General features: G+C 42.1%; 1 protein-coding gene across 2 annotated transcripts in view; it reads left to right on the plus strand.

Moving 5' to 3' along the window:
- TBXAS1 (thromboxane A synthase 1) overlaps window positions 1-21,675 on the plus strand; it is a 304,882-nt gene that overhangs the window by 146,358 nt on the left and 136,849 nt on the right. For both annotated transcript variants that reach the window (XM_077828280.1, XM_077828289.1), the window contains exon 5: window positions 18,646-18,762. In XM_077828280.1, the coding sequence (XP_077684406.1) occupies window positions 18,646-18,762 (117 nt within the window). The remainder of the gene's footprint in view (window positions 1-18,645; window positions 18,763-21,675) is intronic.

The following is a 21,675-nucleotide window of genomic DNA, read 5'->3' on the forward strand; positions in this document are numbered from 1 at the left end:
CAGTGCTGTGTGGTGGTAGTGGGATATGTAGCAGTTATGGGTTTGCTGTCATTAGCCTTTGATTTCTATTGCTTTTTGGAAAGAGGTCCACCTTGCCCTGCTTATTTGGGGGCAGGCTTCTCTTTTGTGAATATTGCTTTTAGGGGTTTTGTTTTTATTTATTTTTCTGCTGAGTGACAAAAAATTAAAATGCAAGAGGAGGGAGCTGGATTTTCTCCAACACAGCACCATATACATTTGGAGATTCATATACATTTGGAGATTCTTCCACTGCCTCATTTCTTCTCAGGGAAGATTTATAACTCCTCCTTCCCACTAGACTAAATAACTTGCAGTAAAATGCAAAACTTTGTTTCCACACATGACTCCACACAGTTACTGACTTCTGAAAATATTCTTTGTGAATAGCAGTGTTTGGTTAATTTGTTTATGATTGTTTCACCCTCTTTTCCACTCATGCCACACCATACACTATGTCATGTCCTTTTACTCTTGCCTTTCTTGGTGCATTCCTCCTAGAAGAGAGGTCTTCTTGACTTGAGCTTGAATTTGCAATAGTTCTTGGTGTGGCAGGTGATACTTTAATTAAGATGGATGCAAAAATCTGACCTGCATTGTGAATATCCTAAGACAGGAAGTGTTTGGATCCAGAGTTTTGTGCAGGCACATTTCTACATTTGAAGTTCTTTCTTAATGATCGAACAGCCACACAGAACCCTGTGAAACCCCCGCCAGAGATGAACGCACCGAACTTCTTTCAGTGATATTTCAAAGTACGGAGAGCTGATCTCTGTGTGCATAGAGTGCAGCCTAGAACCTCACACCCCACAGTTTGTGTAGTTTGGACTGGAAGAATGTTCTAAGTTTTAGGTATGCAGATGAGCACATGGTTTTTGCTGAAGAACTGGTGTGTATGATGCAGCCACAAGAAACTTTTCAAACTGGTGCTTGTGTGACAGTGTGTCAAGTTTATTTCTTTGCCTCTTTCTCCACTGAGAATTGTGTGAAGGTCAACCACACATTCTGAGTGTGGGTTTGATCTACAGTATAGCTTGTAAATAGGAGTCTTGGTTGCCTTATTTTTTAAATTTGCAGAGGTGATGACAGCAAGCTCTTAAGATGCAATTTTTTGAGCAGTTAGTTGCAGTGTATTCAATCAGTGCTTCCCAACCAATGGATATCAGTACTACTCATGCTATCTGTGGATTTCAGACTTTCATGACTGGTACTCCAGACACCTTCTTCACATGTTAATCATAAGTCTCTGTGCCGATCCTCAGGGCACTGCTGCTGGCTAAATTTTCATTTAATTGTTTGTGCTCTAACCCCAGGAGGTTGGTGCTGCAGTATGGAAAAGAGCAAGAACACATAGTTGAATGAGAGATATCAGACTGGGTCTGTAAACTGGTACAGTTGCCTGAAAACATTTGGAACCACTATATTAGATTCTGCTTAGGACCTATAAGTACAATTACCTGGGGTAGATTGTTCAATGTATGTTACACGTTCTGTCCATACTGAGATTTACATTCCTATCAAAATCTTTTCTAAAGCTACCCATACCTCTGTGGTCTGCACAGCTTGGCTGGCAACTCTGTAACAACAGGCCAGTAGTCTTTCTTTCAGGAGATTTTACCACTTCTGCTTCCACTTCATGGTTCAGCCAGAACTGGGAACTGAAACAGTACAAGAACGTCAGAAAAAAATAAGTTAAATGAACATTTTTGGAATCTGAAAAGTGGTTTTGTACAACTTTGGACAAAAATTCTAGTCACTTTCTGTTCACCTGAACCAGTTAACCCATCCTCACTTAGCAGCACGGATGCTGTACAGTATGGTATAAATGAAATCCTGAAACTGGCACTGCTGCTTCTTGTCTCCACATAAGAATGAGTAATTAGGTAATCATGGTGTGACTAACGATTGGCTCAGAGAATGGCTTCTGGCCCAGGTGAAAAATTGTGCCATTGCCATATATTTGTCTGTGTTCATACATTAATTTCATAGAAGTATAGGCTCGATGGAGAGGCGGGCTTAGAGCATTATTCTAGTTCCTGATGGAAATTTATTACAAGCAACCATATACGGTGTGACGCCATTTGACATGCAAGTCATTTTGGATCAAGGGACACTAGAGCTGGAACAATAGAGCTATGTATGAGGATCCAGGACTTGGAATAGGGTTAGGTAGAGCTGCTCGTCAGAACTGAGAAAGGTTGCAGAGAACTTGCTGGTGCTGTGGAATACCCCGAGGTATCAGTCCTGCCCTTTGATGAGCACTAAATTCCTGACACTTTGAAAGAGACTTATTCCATAATCCCCTCAGACATCCTGTGCTGTGCCAGAACTCCTTCTACTCTCTTTAACCTGCCACTTTATATTCCATCATTTGTTCCCTCCTCTGCGGTGTTAAACGAGTGCCCCTTACTTCTGTTTCTGTTGGTCTTTGAGCACTGCTGATCGCTGCTCATTTCCACTTTGATGCATCTGTTTCTGAAAGCTCATTGACAGCTCTGCATCGCTACCGTTCGGGTTTTCAAACATGCGCACACACACACACGCAGAAACAGATACACACAGATTGGAAACAGCTGATCCTGGACACAAAAAAAAGGATGTTGATCGATATTAATTATTTACTCCTGCCAATCTATGGCAACAGAAATGACTGCAGCAAGTATTACCCATTCTAAAATAAATATGCTTTCTATAGAACCAGTGTCTGTTTCTCTCCCTCTTCCCCTCATTTGAAAAAGGACTTGGGGCCATAAGCAGTCAAGACAAGAAGTGTCTCACACTGTTGTGGTCTGGTAGATTAATCGTAGATTTAAGATACAGGAGACTATTTTTCTTTCTTTCCCAGGCAATTGCAAAGGCCAGTTTCACCACTTCCTTTTTCCATTTTCAGTATGCGCATTTAGATGAAGCTAAAACTGCACTCTGGCACTTTAGTGCAGCTTTCCTAAAATAATTCTGAATAATTTGACAGCGGCTCAGAAAAATCCCAGTTTAACCAGTAGAAGCTCTTCCTTTACGTTACTCTAGACCTGTCCCCAGAATTGTTTCATCAAAACTCCCCTTCATTGAAAGTAGAGCTGGTAGCAATGCCTATAGTTAAGATTGCTAACACTTTTCATTATAAGACCAGGTTTTCAGTTGCTTGTGTCTTTGCCAAACTTTAAATGTTCAGGCTGAAATTTTGCATGCCAGGTGTCTGTCTCAGGCTGAATTTGTGTGGGAAGTTTCAGCTAAAACAATTCAGCCATTTCCAAGAGAAAGGCTTGGTAAAAATATGTTGTTTTGCCCATGTTAAACAAATTCTAGGGACCTTTCTTTGAATAGCTTCTAGTGCCCCTATACTTTGGAGCAGAGGCTTGAACTTAGATGGCGGGGTCAGGGGGAGGTGTCACTGTGCTATTGGGGATGTGCCTTTTGCCATCGCAATGAAAATTTGCCCAAATTCTAAACCTTTGAAAAATCTTAGTTCATAAATGCCGAGGAGGGAAGAACATGTATAGAGAGAAGGGATGATGGAGGCTGGAGCACTGGAGAACACAGTATTGGCAACCCCAGATGTTCAAAAATCATGAGTCAGTAGGATTATGTAAAAAATGATAGATTTGGTGTTCCTTCTATTTGCCCTCTGCTTTTTGAGCCTTTAGGGTGCTCTGGGGTCACATTTTGAAGCTTTCTCCACAGCCACAAGGGCTAGAAACTTACTTTTTCTTTAAGAATGAAGCCTGAAATCATCACATATCCACTTGACTCCAGGAGCTGGGGCTTTAAAGAAAATAATAATTATCATGAGACTCATGAAAAAATCATGAGAGTTGGCAGCACTGGGAACAGAAAATGGAGGTAACAGGGGCAGGAGCTTGGGATGGGAGAGAATAGGAGCCAAAGAAGAGAAGGCAGGAGCTGGGGACAGGGCAGAGGGCAGGGGCCAGGCAGCGGGGAGTAGGAGCTGGGGAGGTTAAGGTCAGAGGAGGGGAAAGAGCCTGGAGTTGAGAAGGGAGGGAAGGAGCAGAAGGGGACAGGGAGAGGCTGGTGTTGGGGATGAGGCAGAAGCGTCTATGATCATTAGAGCACACTCCTCTCTGGAATGTGGAATTGAATGCACTATTCCTGATTCTCACCATTCTTCTGCTATCTAGCAAATAGCTGTGAAACCCACTGGTGAAGTGTGTATCTCCGTCTCCCTCTAGTCACAGGTCCACATAGAAGATAACAGCCTCTTACTGCTACCATTTATTCCATTAGCTCAAGTGATAAAGCAGTGTTTCACAAATGGAACATCCCGACCCACCAGTGGGTCGCAGGAAGGTTCTACATGAGTTGCCATGTCCAGGGCCAGATTAACCCATCTCTGGGCCTTAGCCTCAGCAAATGTATGTTCCTACCAGCTCTCCATGGCAGGGCCAGACCTGAGTGGTGCTGTGCACCAGACTGCAACACATGGAGCTGGGAGCTGGGCCCAGCCTCATGAGACAGTCACAGGAGACACTACTGCGTGGTGAGTGCCGGCTCGCTCTCCAAAACTGTCCTCCCTCTCCCCCAGGCCTCCCCTCTGCATGGGGCTGGAATAAGGATGTAGTACTGGCGCAGAGGGTACATATTTGTAAATGGTGGATCGTAAAAGAAGACAAAATGCAGGTGGTGGCTCACCTTAGTAAGAAGTTTGGGAATCACTGTAATAGAGGACTGTACGCTGGATCTAAAGGTCCTGACTCTGCTGATGACCCATGTAGGAGATCAGTGTGGTTTCATATGGTGACTATTTTGAAAAGTTCTTTTAAAAATCTAAGAAATTACATTTAAAAACGATGTGAAAGGAACGTTAAAGTTGCAAAGTCAAGAAGAAGTCCTATGGGAAAAGTAGCATGTGATCATGTGTTTCAGGGATCTCAAACTCAACTCACCATGCGTGCCATATGAGGACTAGTACATTGGCCCGAGGGCCGCATCACTGAAACCTTTTCATACAAAGATACAAAAGCCCCCACACTGCTCCTGGCCCCACCCCCACTCCAACACTTCCATGAGGTCCCACCCCTGCTCCGCCTCTTCCCATCCATTCCCCGCCCCCATTCCAACCCCTTCCCCAAAATCCCCACCCCAACTCTGCCCCCTTCCTGCCCCTATTCCAACCCCTACCAAATCCCTGCCCCGGCCCCGCCTCTTTTCCGTCTCCTCCCCTGAGCATGCCGCATCCCCATTCCTCCCCCTCCCTCGTGGAAAGTCCTAAGCACTGCCAAACAGTTGTTTGGTGGCGGGAAGCAATGGGAGGTAGGCGGAGGAGCCAGGACGTGGTGCGCTCGGGGGGGGCACATGGGAGAGCAGGGTGGGGTAGCTTGGCTGCCAGTGGAGTCGGTGCCAGTGGCAGGCTGCAGGAAATAACTCCCTGGGCCGCGTGTTTGAGACCCCTGATGTATATGCACAAGAGGTCCAAAGGCATTGCCTTAATACAGGCATTTCCTGACTTTTGAGTCATTGACTTTGCAACTTCAATATTCTTTTAACGTAGCATTTATGGGGTCCTGCTTCTTTTATTTTATTTTATTTAGCTGTAATGGGAAGAAATATAGGTGTATGGTGTATTGCTGATACCAAGGATTCAAAAGTCATGAATAAGACCTTCAGACGTAGATTTGGTTTTAAAATTGTAAGATTAACAGTAACAATAATAAATCAAAACTGGCCTTTATGTTGCCTCAGTTATGAGCAGGGTGAAACCTTGTTAAGGGTTGAGTTAAAACCCCACTGAGGTGCGAACTCACCCTTCAGTTAACATAACTAAGCATAACTCCATCTAAAACTAAACATGTGTTTGAACCAGCCCGGGAGCTTTTAGCTGAGTATTGCATTGGGGGAGAGGAGAAGAGCGATTGCACAGAAACTGAGGTGAGACAAGAATAGGCAGAGTGAGAGAGAGCGAGCCTGAAGGAATAGCTGAGGAGAGGTTTTGGGTCAAACTGGCAGGCTGAAAAGGGTGCTTTTGGTAGTGTGAGCAGAATAAGCTGCTACCTGCTATTTGATTCCTTCTGGGTTCAGAGACACAGGACTTTGTACATTCTTTGTAAGTAAACAAAATTGCACCAGTGAAATACCTGACTGCCACCAATTTCAGCTCACAGGGCCTCCAACTTTGACTAGTTGCTCTGGCTGACAGCACCCTTCCCCAGTGTGCATGTAATCACTTCAGGTTAAAAATTCAACCTTCCGTGCACACACAACGCTTGTGCGCATGCACACACAAATGAAAGCGTTTCTGCCGGCTGCTAAGTGACACGGCCACCGAGTTCCTTTCTCCACTAGTGGAGTGGGGCAGCCATCGTTCTTTCCCTCCCCTATGAGTCGCTTGCCTTCTGCTGCCATCCATGCCCTCCTTACTGTCCGATGCCCCTCTCCCACTTTCCCTTCTGTGCACGCTTACAGTCTCCTGTTCCATATTTTCCCTCCCTTTCCTCCCACAGGCTCCTATACCCTCAAATTCTCTCTTTCTGCCCAAGTCATCCCTCCTGTTTTCTCTACATTACCTTGTTCACTCACATGGTATGTATAAACTATGGTAAAAAACCCATGGCACCAATTCCCAGAGCTTGGCTCAGTTGACTCAGACTTGTGGGACTCAGGCTGCGGGTCTAAAAATTGCAGTGTAGCTGTTGGGGCTGAAGGAGCCCGGGCTTTGGGACCTCCCCTCCTTACCTCCCATGGGGTTTCAGAGCTTAGACTGCAGCCCAAGCCTGAACATCTACACTGCAATTGTATAGCCCCATAGCTCGAGCCTGTTGATGCAGGCCAGCCACAACCATATGGCAGGTCTTCTATCACAGTGTAGATGTTCCTGTAGTTTCCTCAGACAGTGCTTAACTGGTGCTTGGGGAAGGGCAGAATGGCTCCTTTCCACTCAGGTTAGCTCCTGAAGGGCTTCACCTGTGCCAGAGTCCACTTGGGCTGCACAGCTCCATGTTCCAGGGTTCATAAGTCATCCCTGAGGTAACAGAATAGCGTCATCAGACCTCTAGACAGGATGCTGAGAGTTGTGTTTATAATTTTACCATCCTTTTCTTTTCTTTAACAGAAGGTGTAATTCAATATATGCTAGATGCTGATAAAAAGCAGGAGTTACAGACACATACAGTAAATGCAGTGTGTATATTTATTATGTGGAAGGCCCAGCAGTCTCACAAAGATTTACAGTAGCAGTCTAGACAAATTCATTCCTTTTTTCTGATTCATGCAGGAAGTGATCCATTATCCTGGGAAAGCCCTTTGTTGTGAGAACAGCAAGGACAACCTCTTCTCAAGTTACCTATTGTATTATTTATATATCAGACTGTTCAGGGATTAATACTCAAAGAAAAGACTGCAGGTGTTTCATTTTAATGGCTGGCGAACATTCCTTATCTGGGATCTCAGTAGATGGGAACCAAAATTCCAAATATCTCTCAGTCTTACTGTATTTTTGTTGGGCTCAAAACTTGGTGTCAGTTTGTCCATAACTTTTATGCTGTATATTTATTATTGTGACAGCCTGCTACACTAGATGTAGCATTGTTTTTGCAGGAATTAGCAATTAGGCAAGCATTAGACAATGTGGATTCAGGGCCTGACTTACCACCATGTTACTCCTGTTTCACGTCATTTAAATCAATGCCATAAAACTGAAGTAAAGCCGTGGTAAAATGAGCCCTCAGAATGCTATATAATCTAAAGGAATCCTGTTTTGTAAGAATAGAACCAATGAGTTGTTGTGTGGGATCCCATCTGTGATCCACCTAATTTGTGTTTATATCTTTTCAAGAATGCTTAAAATAATAAAATATACGACTGTGTTTTGGCCCTTGTATTCCACAATACTTGCTATTAAAGGGCGACTATGTTCAAGAAACTAACAGTGGATGATATGGTTAATTTATTTAAACAAGGTATTTCCTGGTACTTCTGAGGAGCATCCTGAAGGAATCCAGTAAAACTGATGTCAGCAGTAGCTTGGTTACTGGTTGTTTGTGCACTGAGACTGTTGAGGTAAAGGAGGGGCCAAAGGGAACATGCTGTCTGTATGCAACGGGGTGCTAGTACTGTGGAAACCATAATTTTTAATTTCTTGGTTTTTTAGCTTGTTTATAGCTTTAGCCATAATCACTTTTAACAATGAATTTCCTTGCTTAAAACAAACAAACAAACAAAAATCCTTTGATTGTTCGAGCATTCAGATCAGTGCATGTAAGATTCAAATGAATGAACTGTAGGTTGGTATGCCCATTTCCAACATGTCCAGTGAAGATAACTGCCTTTAGGACTAAGTTCATGACATGTGTGAAGTGTTAAAGACAAGCCAGGCCTGAGTTAAGCACAAAAAAACCCTAAATTCCAAATATTGTTTTTACTCACCATTTCTCATATACATAAAGGGTCACTGCCAACTTGAAAAGCACATCCGTCGGAACATTTTTTATCTGTTGTTATTACAAGGAACTTGCTATAACGAAGAAATGAGAAGGGGGAAATCTTTTTATTTTATCCACACACACAGTTATAGGTACTCGTATAGGCAGAAATGTTTAATTTCTTCCATTTATGTATTTGACAGTCCCTTTGTAGTTACTGCCACTATTTCCCCTGTGTAGTCAGGGCCTGATCCAGAATCACAGACCTTTAAGGCCAGAAGGGACAACATGGATCACCTTGCCTGACCTCCTGTATATCAGAGGCCACCACTGCCACCCAGGACCTACACACTAAACTCAACAACCATAATTAGACCAAAGTATCACAGCCCACAGGAGACTAGATTAATATGTGCCACAGGCAGAGAATTGGAGGGTTCCAGGTGCACCAGTGCCTGAGGCCCCCACAATGGCAGGGAAATGATTAAGTGAGGTGTACCCAGATGATCCAAGCAAGTGATGCACCCCACATGCTGCAGAGGAAGGCAGAAACCCCCAAGATCACTGCCAGTCTGACCTGGGGAAAATTCCTTCCTGACCCCACATATTGCAATCAATTAAACCCTGAGCATGTGAGCAAGAACCAGCCAGCCAGCACCTGAGAGAAAGAGAGAATGCTCGGTGCCACCTCAGAGCCCTGACCCACCTAACCCAGTGTTCTGTCTCCAGCTGTGGCCATCCCTGAAGCTTCAGAGGAAGATCATCCCCCGAATGTATTTGGGGAAGAGGGGTTGATAAATCCCTTCCTGACTGCTGCAGGTGGCTGGCTGAAACCCTGAAGCATGAACTTTTGAGAACATAAGACATAAAGCAGAAGAGAGCCCCAGGGCTGCTGAGCTCTGTCCCCTACCATCCAAGCAACCCCATCATAAAATCACACTCATAAATTTGTCCATTGAAGTCAGTGGACATTTAAAGTGGACATTTAAAGTTTCTGCATTTAAAGTTAAGAATAGTTTTTAATGCTTTATTGTATTGGGATCCTTAGTCAGTTTCCTTAGCAGTTGGTAATAGCGACCATAATGTAATTACATTTAACATCCCTGTGTGTTGGGGGGAGGGAAATACCAAAGAAACCCACCACAGTAGCATTTAATTTCAGAAAGGGGAACTACACAAAAATGAGGAGGCTAGTTAAATGGAAATTAAAAGGAACAGCCACAAGTGAAATGCCAGCAAGCTTCATGGAAACTTTTTAAAACCACCATAATGGAGCTTAAATTATATGTATGTCCCAAATAATTTAAAAAAAACAGCAAGAAGACCACTCCCCCCCCACAAAAAAACGCCCCCACGGCTAAACAACAGAGAAGAAGAGGTGGTTAGAGACAAAAAGACATCCTTTAAAAATTGGAAGTCAAATCCTAATGAGGAAGATAGAAAGGAGCATAAACTCTGGAAAGTCAGGTGTAAAAGTATAATTAGGCAGGCCAAAAAATCCATAGTAAAGAACAGAATTATCAGACACATAGATGAACACAGTATGTTGGGGAAGAGTCACCACAGCTGTTGTAAAGGGAAATCATGCCTAACCAATCTATCAGAATTCTTTGAGGGGGTCAACAAACGCGGACAAGGGTGATCCAGTAAATACAGTGTACTAGAACTATCAGCCTATCAGAAGGTCCCTCACTAAAGGCTTGGAAGCAAAGTAAGGAGTCATGGGATAAGAGGGAAGGTCCTCTGAGACTGTTCAGCTTGGAGAAGAGACAACTGAGGAGGGATATGACAGAGATCTATAAAATCATGAATGTTGTGTAGAAAGTGAATAAGGAAGTATTATTTACCCTTTCCCATAACATATGAAGCAAGGGTCACCCAATGATATTAATAGGCGGCAGGTTTAAAATGAACAAAAGAAAGTACTTCTTCACACAATGCACAGTCAGCCCGTGGAACTCATTGCCAGGAGATGTTGTGAATGCCAAAAATGTAACTTGGTTCAAAAAAGAATTAGATGAGTTCATGGAGGATATGTCCATCAATAGCTATTAGCCAAGATGGTCACAGATGCAACAACATGCTCTAAGTGTCCCTAAACCTCTGACTCTAGAAGCTGAGGCTGAACAACAAGGGATGGATCACTTGATAAATTGCACTGTTGTGTTCACTCCCTCTGAAGCATCTGGACTGGCCGCTGTTGGAAGACAGGATACTGGGCTAGATGGATCATGGGTCTGACCCAGTCTGGCCATTCTTATGTTCTTCAGCATATGCTTACATGTTTTGATAAATCGGAGCCCATGTTTTCAACTTGATTGAAAGCAAAAGGTACCCGAAAACAAAAATCAAATTGTTTTCACAGGATTTACAGCCCAATTTTACTATCCATTGTGAATTGGATACTTTGTATGAGGTGAAAATAAATAGGGAAATAAAAACTACTGCTATCAGGCAAATGCTGTAGGTTTTCAATGGATAGAATAGACTATATTCTTAAAACAAAACCTTTGAGTTTTCTTTAATGTGTAAGAGTATATATGTGATCACAAAGTTTTGCAGAATAGCAGTCTGGGAACTTGAAATCTTCAGTTAGTCTGATACTATGAATTTAACATTGCTATTGGGTCATGTTGCCATAAGCGCTTATTGGGAATTTTCTCTTGGAATGATTTTCTGACAGAAAATACTGTTTCTGCAAAATCAATTTGTCCTTGGGAAAATCTAGATTTCGTTAAAAAAATCAATTTTTCTGTTATGAGAAGCAAAATTAAATACTTTGTTTCAGGTCAGTTTGTCTTGAATGAGAGTACTTAGTTTTGTTGAACTGACTCAAAACATTTAATTTCAAATCAGTTCAATAAAACATTAAAATGGGCTTCTTTATCAGCACTTTGCCTTTCGAGAGTTGTAGTTTGAGCCCTCTCCTGTTGACTGAGCTCTTTAGAGCTCCCACAATGAAATAAGGATTTCCTTCGACCAAGCACTTCATGGTGGATCATGGAAGTGATACATAAAACTGGGTGCATCATGGGAATTGTACTCCAGGTAGGGAACCTGACCCACTGGGGAGACTGGGGATATCAGGATCCCAAACAACAACTCCCATAAAGCAATAGACCACAAGGGGAAAATACATTTGAATGTTGAAATAACTTTCCTATATTTGTAAGTCCATTACAATTGGCAACAAATCTTGGCAATCTCAGCAGAGAAGTGAACGATTGACTTGGCATGGAGACTTTCAACCTTACGTAGGACAGTAGAGGGGGGGAGCATGAACTTTCCACTGTTGTACTGTACCTCTTCTTTGGATAAACAGAGGACTTCATCTCCAGAACTTAATGTTCATCACTTTCCAAGGGCACTAAAGGCTCAGTCCTGTAAGGTACTGAGTGCTCTGGCTCCCACTGAATTTGTTGTGAGCTACTAGGCGCTGAACACTTTGGGAAAGCAGATAACGTTTTTAAGTGCCCAGATATGAACTTAGGAGGCTAAGACACTTGTTTTTTAAAATCTTGGTCCTCATTTCTAATTCAACATTTAACCAGCTTGTTTACTTTTTGCATTTCAACAAAGTTTAGACATTTTAAGCTAGACTGGCCTGTTTATCATTTTATTTTTATGGCACTTATTTCCATAGCAGAGTATCTGAGCAAAAGAGATTAAATCTAAAATTCAATTGGAAATTTTGAAAAATTACAGATCTTGAATTATCTCTATCTATTATGTTATAAAAAAATTCCTTGATATAAAACCTATATTTTCACCTAAACAACGTGTCAGTCTCCCTTTAAACTAGTTAAATCCAGGGATCTCAATAACAGGAAATAATCACAATATCTCTGATGTGTAGCAAACATTTGTTAAACTTTCCTTGAACAAGCAGACTATATCCCTTCTGCTCTATGTTGCTTGCCATGTTATAAAACGTGAAGAACAGTTTTTTGTGCATCAAATTCATATTATGCACAGATTACCATTTCCACACGTTCTTACAAACAATGTAAACCACATGAATAAATCTAAATTGTCAAAAAAGATCAAGAACTATTTTCCTTTCCTTCCCCCCTCCCCCCCCCACACAAAGGGAATCTTCCTCTCCTAAACCATTCCATAGGAAAAGCATGCATAAATAGATGTGCTTTTAACAACATTATGACCTTAACCAACACTGGGCAGTACAACTGTGTCAGCTGAAAACCAGTTTTAAACACTGGCAGAAATAGTGTGTGGTGGGATCCAGTTTCTGTAGCACAAACTGACAGTGCGAAAGTGTTGTTTTTGAAACCAAATTATCAGCAAATAATTATCTCTGTTGCCTGATTGTTTTATACCCCTTGTGTGTAAAATGGAAAGTGGATTCTAAACAGTGTGTTCATAAAAGGTATGGGCTTGTGATCTTACTTACACCAGTCTAACTATGTGGAGTCATTGGTGATGTGCACCATTCTAAGTCAGAGCTACAGGAGGCCCTATATGTTTATTTTAGCGTTTAAGAATGGTTGTATTTATCTCATAGCTGTGTCTTAATTTGGTTTCTATTGACAAAATCATGACTTAAGAAAATGTTTGTGATGACAAGAACAGATGTTTCCAGGCAGCTTGCCATAGCAAAAAAACCCCCAACTAAATAAATAATCTAGTGTTTACTTGTAAGCTGGTGTTGGCTGTTCCATTTTGCCAATGAATAATGATGACTAGTAGCTATTAGTGAGTAGTTTAAAATCCTGAATTGACAAGAAGGGAATAAGCTTATAACTGCCTCTTTGTGTAGTACAATCTATACCGTAGACTGGAATACAATTGCTGTAATCACCATAACAAATCTTACTTGGTAGCATTTTTCCAAGTCACTTAAGGTATGTCTACACAGCAATTTAACACCTGTGGCTGGCCCATGTCAGCTGACTTGAACCTCGGCTGCAGGGCTGTAAAATTGCGGTGTAGATATTTGGGCTTGGCCTGGAGCCCAGGCTCTGGGACCCTCCCCTCCCACTGGGTCCCAGAGCTTGGGCTCCAGCCCGAGTCCAAACATCTATACCACAATGTTACACCCCGTAGCCTGAGTCCCGTGAGTCCAAGTCAGCAGACATGGCTGTGGGTGTTTAATTTCAGTGTAGACATACCCTCTGTGACTGGGATGGAAACCTGAAAGGTAATAGAAGAGATGACCGTTAATTGAACAACTGGATTGTATTTGTGAATGTTGGTGGTTTTAATGTAAGCTAGAAACCTTTAGTAGCAAGGTGTGAAATAGTCAAGTGCAAAAGCTTGTTGGAGTTGGCAGCTGGGTGGAAACTAGTTGGCAGCTGGGTGGAAACTACAGCCATAAGGAAACCTCTAATTCAGAGATCATCTTCTGTCAGAGAAATTCTTCAACTTCATTTAAACCAACTTGCTTAGGAAAAAGTATTCCTGGTTGTTTCCGCTCAGGCTCATCAGCAATTCAAAAGATTTTTTTGTATGTTTGAAGAAATCAGCAACCCATGTTATGTTTTAATGAGCAATAGGGATTGGCATAGTCATTCCCATATCAAGCAAGGGGAAGGAAATCCCTTGCTTGAATGGCCTGGCAGAACTTGGGCAGCTGGAGAGGAGTTGTTGTTTTTGGAAAGCAAATAGGCAAGAGAGGGATTTATTTTGGGAACGAACTTGAAAGAAATAACTGGAAATGCGGAAGTTTGTAATTAGGTTGTTCTATGGACAAGGTGTTTCTCCCTACCACAGCAGAATACAGGAGCAGAGTTGAAAGATTGGAAATGCTGATGGGTGTTAGGACTTTGCACTAATACCAGGGCTGTGATTCTCAGATAAGGAGCGTGGCTCCCAAGTCTTGTTTCAAATCTCAAAAATCCTGATTCCCCATGAAAAAATGGTACAGAGAGTTTGCAGAGATGTACCGACAATGTCCTGCTGCCTAGGCGAGAGCCTGTCAGTGACTTTGGTGTGAAGGCAGAAGTACTATACTGTAGAGTGTATCTAAAAGACTGCGTATTTTGAAAACAGTTTGTAACATTGAGGTGCTACTCTGCTCAGTCAGAAGCCACGACATAAGCTCTCTGTGAACGTAAGGCACTCAGGTTGGGGAGAATTGTGAATGATGTTTCACTTATCACAAGATGCTGGGGAAGTAGGGGGATAATGTGCTTTATTAACAATTAAGGGTACAGGTTTCTAATACATTTAAATATCACTTGTAATACTTCATTGATATCCCATTTAGTCAAGAGTCAGAGAGGAAGAACAATACGCATATGTGATCTGTCAGCTTTTTTTTTTTAATGTGGAAATGGTGCACTAATTTGTGGATGTCGTACCACTGCCCTCTACTGGGTGAAATATTGTCAAATTGGTTTATGTATATATTGGTTCCCTGTTGGCTGAGCTAATGGAACTGCCCTTTGGTCTAACTGGGACAAGCTGGACTTAACCTGTAACTTCTCACAGGCCTTTAGCATAGTTCATGCTTCAGAGAGGAGTGTAGAGAACTACCCTCTGTCAGGATATGTACCTTCAGCCTATCCTCCTTTAAGTCCCTCCTTGTGATGCACTTCTTCAAACAATGCTACAAAACTTAGTCATACACCTGCCATCACATCAAGGGGAACGCAGGCCCCTTTTAAAAATAATAAGACCACCAAATAGTACTCCTTGTTCTTTTTGCAAATAAATACTGATACACTACAAGGTGTGTGCCAGATTCTGCCTCTTGCTCATCCTATTTTATGTGGCCTCCTGTTCTCTTTGCTATGCTTGTATGTTGTCTGCCTAGATTGTAATTTCATTAGATTCGTGTTTTTTACATGTCTATAAAACCCCTAGAATATTATGGCCCCTACACAACTAATACCATGCCTTTTTGACCTGTGTACAGAGCTCCCCCTTCTGGTATGGAAGGGAAGGTCAGCTACCTCCACAGCAGAATCCCCCTCGCTTGACACACACATTTCCTCAGCTCCGTATAGGGTTCACCACAGGCCTAGGGATCTGCATGTGTGGAAAGGATGGGTAGTGGAAGGGTCAAAGAGGGAGTGGGGGTAGGGTTTGGGGGGACATGTAGCATCTCCTGTATCCCAGCAGAGATCCCTCTGAGGTCCACACCAGAGATTGTTTCTGTGTATGTGGCCCCCAAGTGCTTTCCAGTTTCACAAGAACCCTGCAGATGTGAGGGGGTATGGGTCAGACTCTCTTTTTTCTGCTGGGTGTAAAAATCCAATCCCCTTCTTGCTCTCTCTAGCACCCTCCCCCCCCCGAATGAGGAACATAGAGGATGCTCTGAGAGGAGACCCTCCTAGAATTTTCCTCCCCCTGTTCTGTGTTGATGTTACCACCCGGTAGGGGTACAGCCTGGCCCACTAATAATTGATTGAAAGCAGGAGCAAAAGACTTGGTGAACATTGACACAGAGATGAAGGAGCCAGCGGTTTTTTCTTTAAGGGCAGCATGAGTTGCAGAGTATTAGGTAGGAAGTTTCTGCACACATTCCAAAAGATATTGCATGCCCATATGCTAAAGCACATTTTTTAAGCCCTGGGGCTAAGGCAGAGATCTCTTTATTTGGAAGCAAAGATCACTCACATTCTCTCTGGCTGTGCCCAATGTCACAAGCGTGATTGAAGATAGTGGCATTTTGTGTATATGCTGCCACAGCAGATTACCATAGCTTCCCCTTTGCCCCGTCCCAAAACCCATTTCTGAATTTCAGTTACAGTCTTCCTTCCACTCTAGAGTATTACTGTATCACAGTCAGAAGAGATTGACTACTTAGGAAAAGAAAGTAGAGAACAGTTGCTGAATCTTTAGGTTGTAACAGATGCAATATTAGTCTGATTGCATTTGACTGGAAAGCAAAAACCAGAGAATGTTACAGCAGCTTTGTCTAATAATTTGTAGTGATTTGCATATGATCAAAAATTCTCAGTTGCAGCTTCTACTATTTCCATTTTGAGAGAGAAGACACTTCATCCTTCACCAAGATGCTTCAGGCTCATTGTCATACCAAACTCATTTTCATTCCTGCTATGTGAAGCTGTAAAACAGGTTATGCAATTAGCAGGAAAGTGTTTGCAGGAATGATAAGGAAAACTTGACAAATGAAGTACTCTCTAGGGTATCAGTTCTGCTGCTGCTTTGCTAAACAGAGCATGCTATAGTACCCAATTTAAAGACAATGTCAAATAATTTGAGCCCCAAATTTGACCTTCCTTATTCAAAGCGCCTCAGTGTATATGTGATTTATACATACATACATATATATATATATATATATGCACACACATGACTATATTAAAGGAACATTACTAAGGTTGCAAAGTCAAGTGCTCAAAAGTTGGAAATGTCAGAATTAAGCTTGCCTGTGCAACCTAAATTCAGTCCCCTGGTGCATTATGATACAGTCTTTAATTACATGATCATATGCCATTTTTCCCACAAGGGCCCTACCTCATTCAGTGCATAGAATGGATGGAGCTCACTCAGTAAGCAGCAATTCAATATTTTGTCTTAACCTCATTGTTCAATGTGTGGCCCCAGGCCTTATTTACTGCACACCATGCAAGCCATACTCTGAAGACAGAATTCTTACTTTCCTCATGGGGTTTCTGTGGTGCTTGTCACTATTGTATCTGAGTGCTTTACAAATATTAATTCATTTTTCTTCACAAAACCCTGTGAGGTGAGGGGGTGGTATTATACCATTGTACAGATGGGGAGCTGAGGCACAGAGAGATTAAGCTAAAAAATGTCCACTAATTTTAGGTACCCAGTTTGAGACAACTAGGACCTGACTTTTTCAGAGTAGTTAGCATTATATAGTGCTCTATATGTTCAGAGCACAGTTCCCATTGACTTCAGTTGCCTCTGTGAGTGTTCAGCACTTCTGCAAATCAGGCACAAGGGTCTCAAGTCAGGCACCCAGGAAGTGAGAAACACACGATTAGTAACAAGGCATGAAAAGTTTGATTTAAGGGACTCGCTTAACATTAGAAAGTGACTCTGTGGCATTGGTGGGGGATAGAATCCAGTTCTCCACAGGAGCAGTCAACTGCCTTAACCACGAGATCAGCCTTTCTCTTCCTGCAGTCCCCCGCCTCATTCACTACTCATCGTTTAACGTCTGCAACATACAAACCAGGCATTCTACAGCCAAGTTTACTTCACTACACAGCCTTGTTTCATCCCCAGAGTGGGTCCATCCTGTGTGCTGAATGAGGCAGGGGTCTTGTGGAAAAAATAGCATGTGTTCATGTTGTTAAGACTGTATCATAATGCATGCACACAAGAGGGCTGAATTAAGGTTGCAAGCCAGCCTGAATTTTGGCATTTCCTAACTTCTGAGTGCTTGACTTTGCAACCTTAATAATGTTCTCTTAAAGAATTACTTTAAAGATGATTTGAAGGGAACTGCCACATCTTCCTCAGTATTTACTATGTACTGAATGCCCCCTATTGCCACATGAAAAGAATGGTCCACATGTCCATTCTATTTTGTCTTATGACATTCATTCCTATGTGGATTGCAGCCTCCCCTTTTGATACAGTGTCCCACTATGCACTCTTTTTCTGGCAGTCAACCCACTATTGCTCAGAGCTGTCTGTGCAGTATCAGATTAGTGCCATTAGTTTACTATGCTGTGTGGTGTTACCAAATATTTTTAAAGTAGAACTTTAGACATTTTGCAAGATAAAATGCACTGCGTAGTTTTGTAAAATATGTTAAGTGTAACAAGCCTCCTTCCAAACATCCCCTCCATTACCTAAACAACACTTTGGCTGGCACTACTTTCTTTAGAGGGATTCCATAGCTGGTGTGGTATTACAAGTTTAGCGGATGCTGGATGTCTTCGTGGTGCAAAAGCCCATAATCGGAGTGGGGCTGGACACTGTGGGACTTAACAAAGGGAAAAGGACCATTTAAAACTAATATTATGTTTGATCAGTAATGGTCCCAATCTTCAGCTTCTTACTCAGATAGAACTATCAGTGAGAGATACCCAACGAGTAGAGTTTTGTGTTGAATTGGGCCTTGTGTTGAACAGACTGGGATTGGGCCTTGTCCTGTATTTCAGTGTAATATGTTTAGGGCTGCATTCTAATACTCCTCCCTCATTTTGATATGGACTTGAGTGGGATGATTTGTAGAGTAAGATACTGTTCAATATGTATCAGAATCTGTCCCTTGTAATTTTTTGGGATACTAAAATGATTCTAGTGTCATGTGTTTTAACCCCTGTTTGCGTTTATTTTGATTCAGACACCAGGCTTGGTTACCAAGCCAGTAATTGACAGCATTCTCTGTCTGCGGGATCAGAGGTGGAAAGAAGTTCGGAGCATACTGACCCCGGCCTTCAGCGCTGCAAAAATGAAAGAGGTAAGATGCAGTAAGTGCCACCGCTTTATCCAAAGAAGCTGATGTTTTGACTTCTGTAAGCACTTTCCTTGTATGCTGCACTTCAGGGATATTTAAAGGACTGTCAACATGTCATTGTCAAACTGTTCAGGCCCCATTGTTGTGTGTGTATCGACACAATGTGGGTCAGAGCCTCAGCTAGTGTAAATCAACGTAGCTCTATTGACTTCAGTACAGCTGTGCTGTTCTGTATCAGATAAGCATCTGGCCTCATAACTTTCTCCAATAAGAAATCAGCTTGCTCATAAAAGTGTAGTAGATGTAATAAATAAACAAACTTTTAAAAATAAGCTGCTCTGATGGACTAAAGTACAAAAAAGGTTAATGCTGTCTACCCATCAGAACACAGCTTTTCAGTATTTGTAGAATTAGCAGCTCTCACTTTAATGCACGAACCTCTGTCAGTCTCTCTTCATCCCCCTCCCCCCTTTATTCTTTAATTCTGGGATATAATAGAAATGGCTCACTGGAATAGAATGTAGTTGCAAGATAAATACTATTGATTGAAAATAAATATTTTTCTGCTAATTTTCTGTAAATTTCTCAGCATTTATCTACAGTGGGAGACCATTATCCTACGACAAAGTTATATTCCATTGACACTATATCTCTTAATTAAATGCAGAGTAATAATTGACTGGTTAAACTCTGCTTTAAAACAAATCTTCCTTTTTTGCATTTATGCTGAAAAGGAAACACATTCCTCACTCTGGTGCCCAGTTCTTGGTTGTAAAATTTTCCACTGGGCAGAAGCGTGTGTTATTTTGACATGTTGCTGTCGAAATCCACAGTAACATCTAAATGCGTCTGGCTTCTTTAGCTCTATAGACAGCAGTTGCTTAGCAACATCAGCTGTCACCTCCTTATTATGGTAAATTCTAATTGGCCATAAGCCTGGTAAGGACCGTTGATTAATCAGAACTGACAATATCATTGGTTATGCATCTAGACACTAACTCTGCCACTGGCTTGATAGCAAATTTCATAGACGGGATTTTTAAATACTCAAATGATTATTCAGTAATGGTGTGGCTGAAGAGGAGAGTTTTTTGCATTTCCTGAGCTAAAATTAATCTCTCTTACTGCACATCTTCAGCACAGAGCAGTTTAGGGCTTCAGCTTTTTGCTGTTTAAACTAACAAAAGATGAAACCGATCACCACCTGGTTTGTACAGGGCAACCCCTGCTGGCATCAGTCAGGTATACTTTAGGGGAAAAAAGGTTCTTTGGACATTGTGCTTTGTGGTGATGATGCATGTTTGCAGAGTTAATTTTTTAATGTGGGAGAAGAAGAATCCACACTTACATCTCATTCTGCTTGGTTGCGAAGGAACAACACCAAAGGAGATTAAAGCTAGAGGGTTAAGCCCTGTACTGACTTAATGTCTAACAGCAAGCTCATATGTGCATACTGCAACATTTATATTTCCGCCTTCTTCCACCTTTTGCTCCCTGTTCCAAATGGTGTATGCTGAGACTGTTAACACGCTGTTAGTTATTAGAAAAAGGAGACTTTTCCTACTCTGTTGTAGAAGGTGATGAGGGGAGTGTTCAAGTCTAAACAGTCAGGGAAGAGCTTCCTTCAAACAATGCTACCTCTGTTCCTCTGTGTGTCTGGAATGCCCCACTCCCCTTCGTTGAGAAATGTTATCTCCAGTTTAGGGGATCCCCACAAGTAACGTAAATCATTTTTTTTCAGTTGCTTCAGCAGCATTGTTCCAGACCTATTCTGTTTCTGTCTGCCACTATGCTTGTTTTTTTCCATCAGAAAATGATACATCTGGGTACAGTTCTTTCGTGGTAGGGGTGTTCTTGGTTATTTGTGCAATTAAATAAACTCTTTTGAATGTATATGCGCCTAATCCTTGTATATCATTTTAAATCAAAAGTGGTATTCTGTCCTAGGATTTCAGTTTAACATGATTTAACTCCTCACTCACACACGCTCCTCTCCGCAGCTTAATTTAGAAGTCATACTAGAATTTCTCAAAGGAAATCAGTACTCATTCATTGGTATCCATCTCTCCTTTTCTGAAGCCTCCCACCTTTAGTAGTTCCTACAGAGCCTCAGAAGTACTGCAATGACAGAAATACTAGTTTTTAGTCTTGGCCATGTTACAGCAAGGCCTGGTGCTCAGACCGTTTCTATAATATTAATCCTATTAGTGTTTCCATTATAAAACCTGTTTTCCAAGAAATTACAAATCAGTTGCTTGGTGTAAAATTTGGCATCTAAGAGTCTTGGGAATTGCTTGTATTTTTTTCCCTCCTGCACCTTTTTTCATTTCTACCATGCTCAATCCAGACATCGTAGATTGGAGTTCATTAGTCTCTAACACTTCAGTGTGGTATCGCATTTTAATGGTGTTTGCACCATGTCATTGTCAAGTTACGATGCTTTACCAGCAGGGTCTGTCATCTGCAATCCTATCCCAAGAGTGGGAGTGGCAGGAAATGGCCAGCTGCTTAATTAATAGTTCTTCTTTCCAGGAATCTGCCCACCTCCTCTCTCAGATCATTAGGGCCTTAGCACAGGCCTACCTGGCAGTAAGAAAATGCACCCCTTTCACAGTTTTTTCTGGAGCACTTGCCTCGGCATGTCCCCTGGTGTTCTGCTATGCCCTGATTCCCTGGGGCACTAACAGGCTCTTCCACAGCATTTACAGAGGCTGCAAAAATCCTCAGCGAGTGCTGGGAGTTGCGCATGAGCAATGTAGGTTACCGCTCCATTCTGAGCAAACCATTGTCTACCCGAATGCTATAGGATAACAGGGAGATTGAGGCCTGCAATAGGGCAATATTCTAGTGAACCTGAAGACAACCAACTTAGCTGCCAGATAAATTACACACACACCTGGAGAACTGGGTCTAGGA

This window comes from Eretmochelys imbricata, chromosome 1 (genome assembly GCF_965152235.1).
Source record: "Eretmochelys imbricata isolate rEreImb1 chromosome 1, rEreImb1.hap1, whole genome shotgun sequence".
Taxonomy (NCBI): Eukaryota; Metazoa; Chordata; order Testudines; family Cheloniidae; genus Eretmochelys; species Eretmochelys imbricata.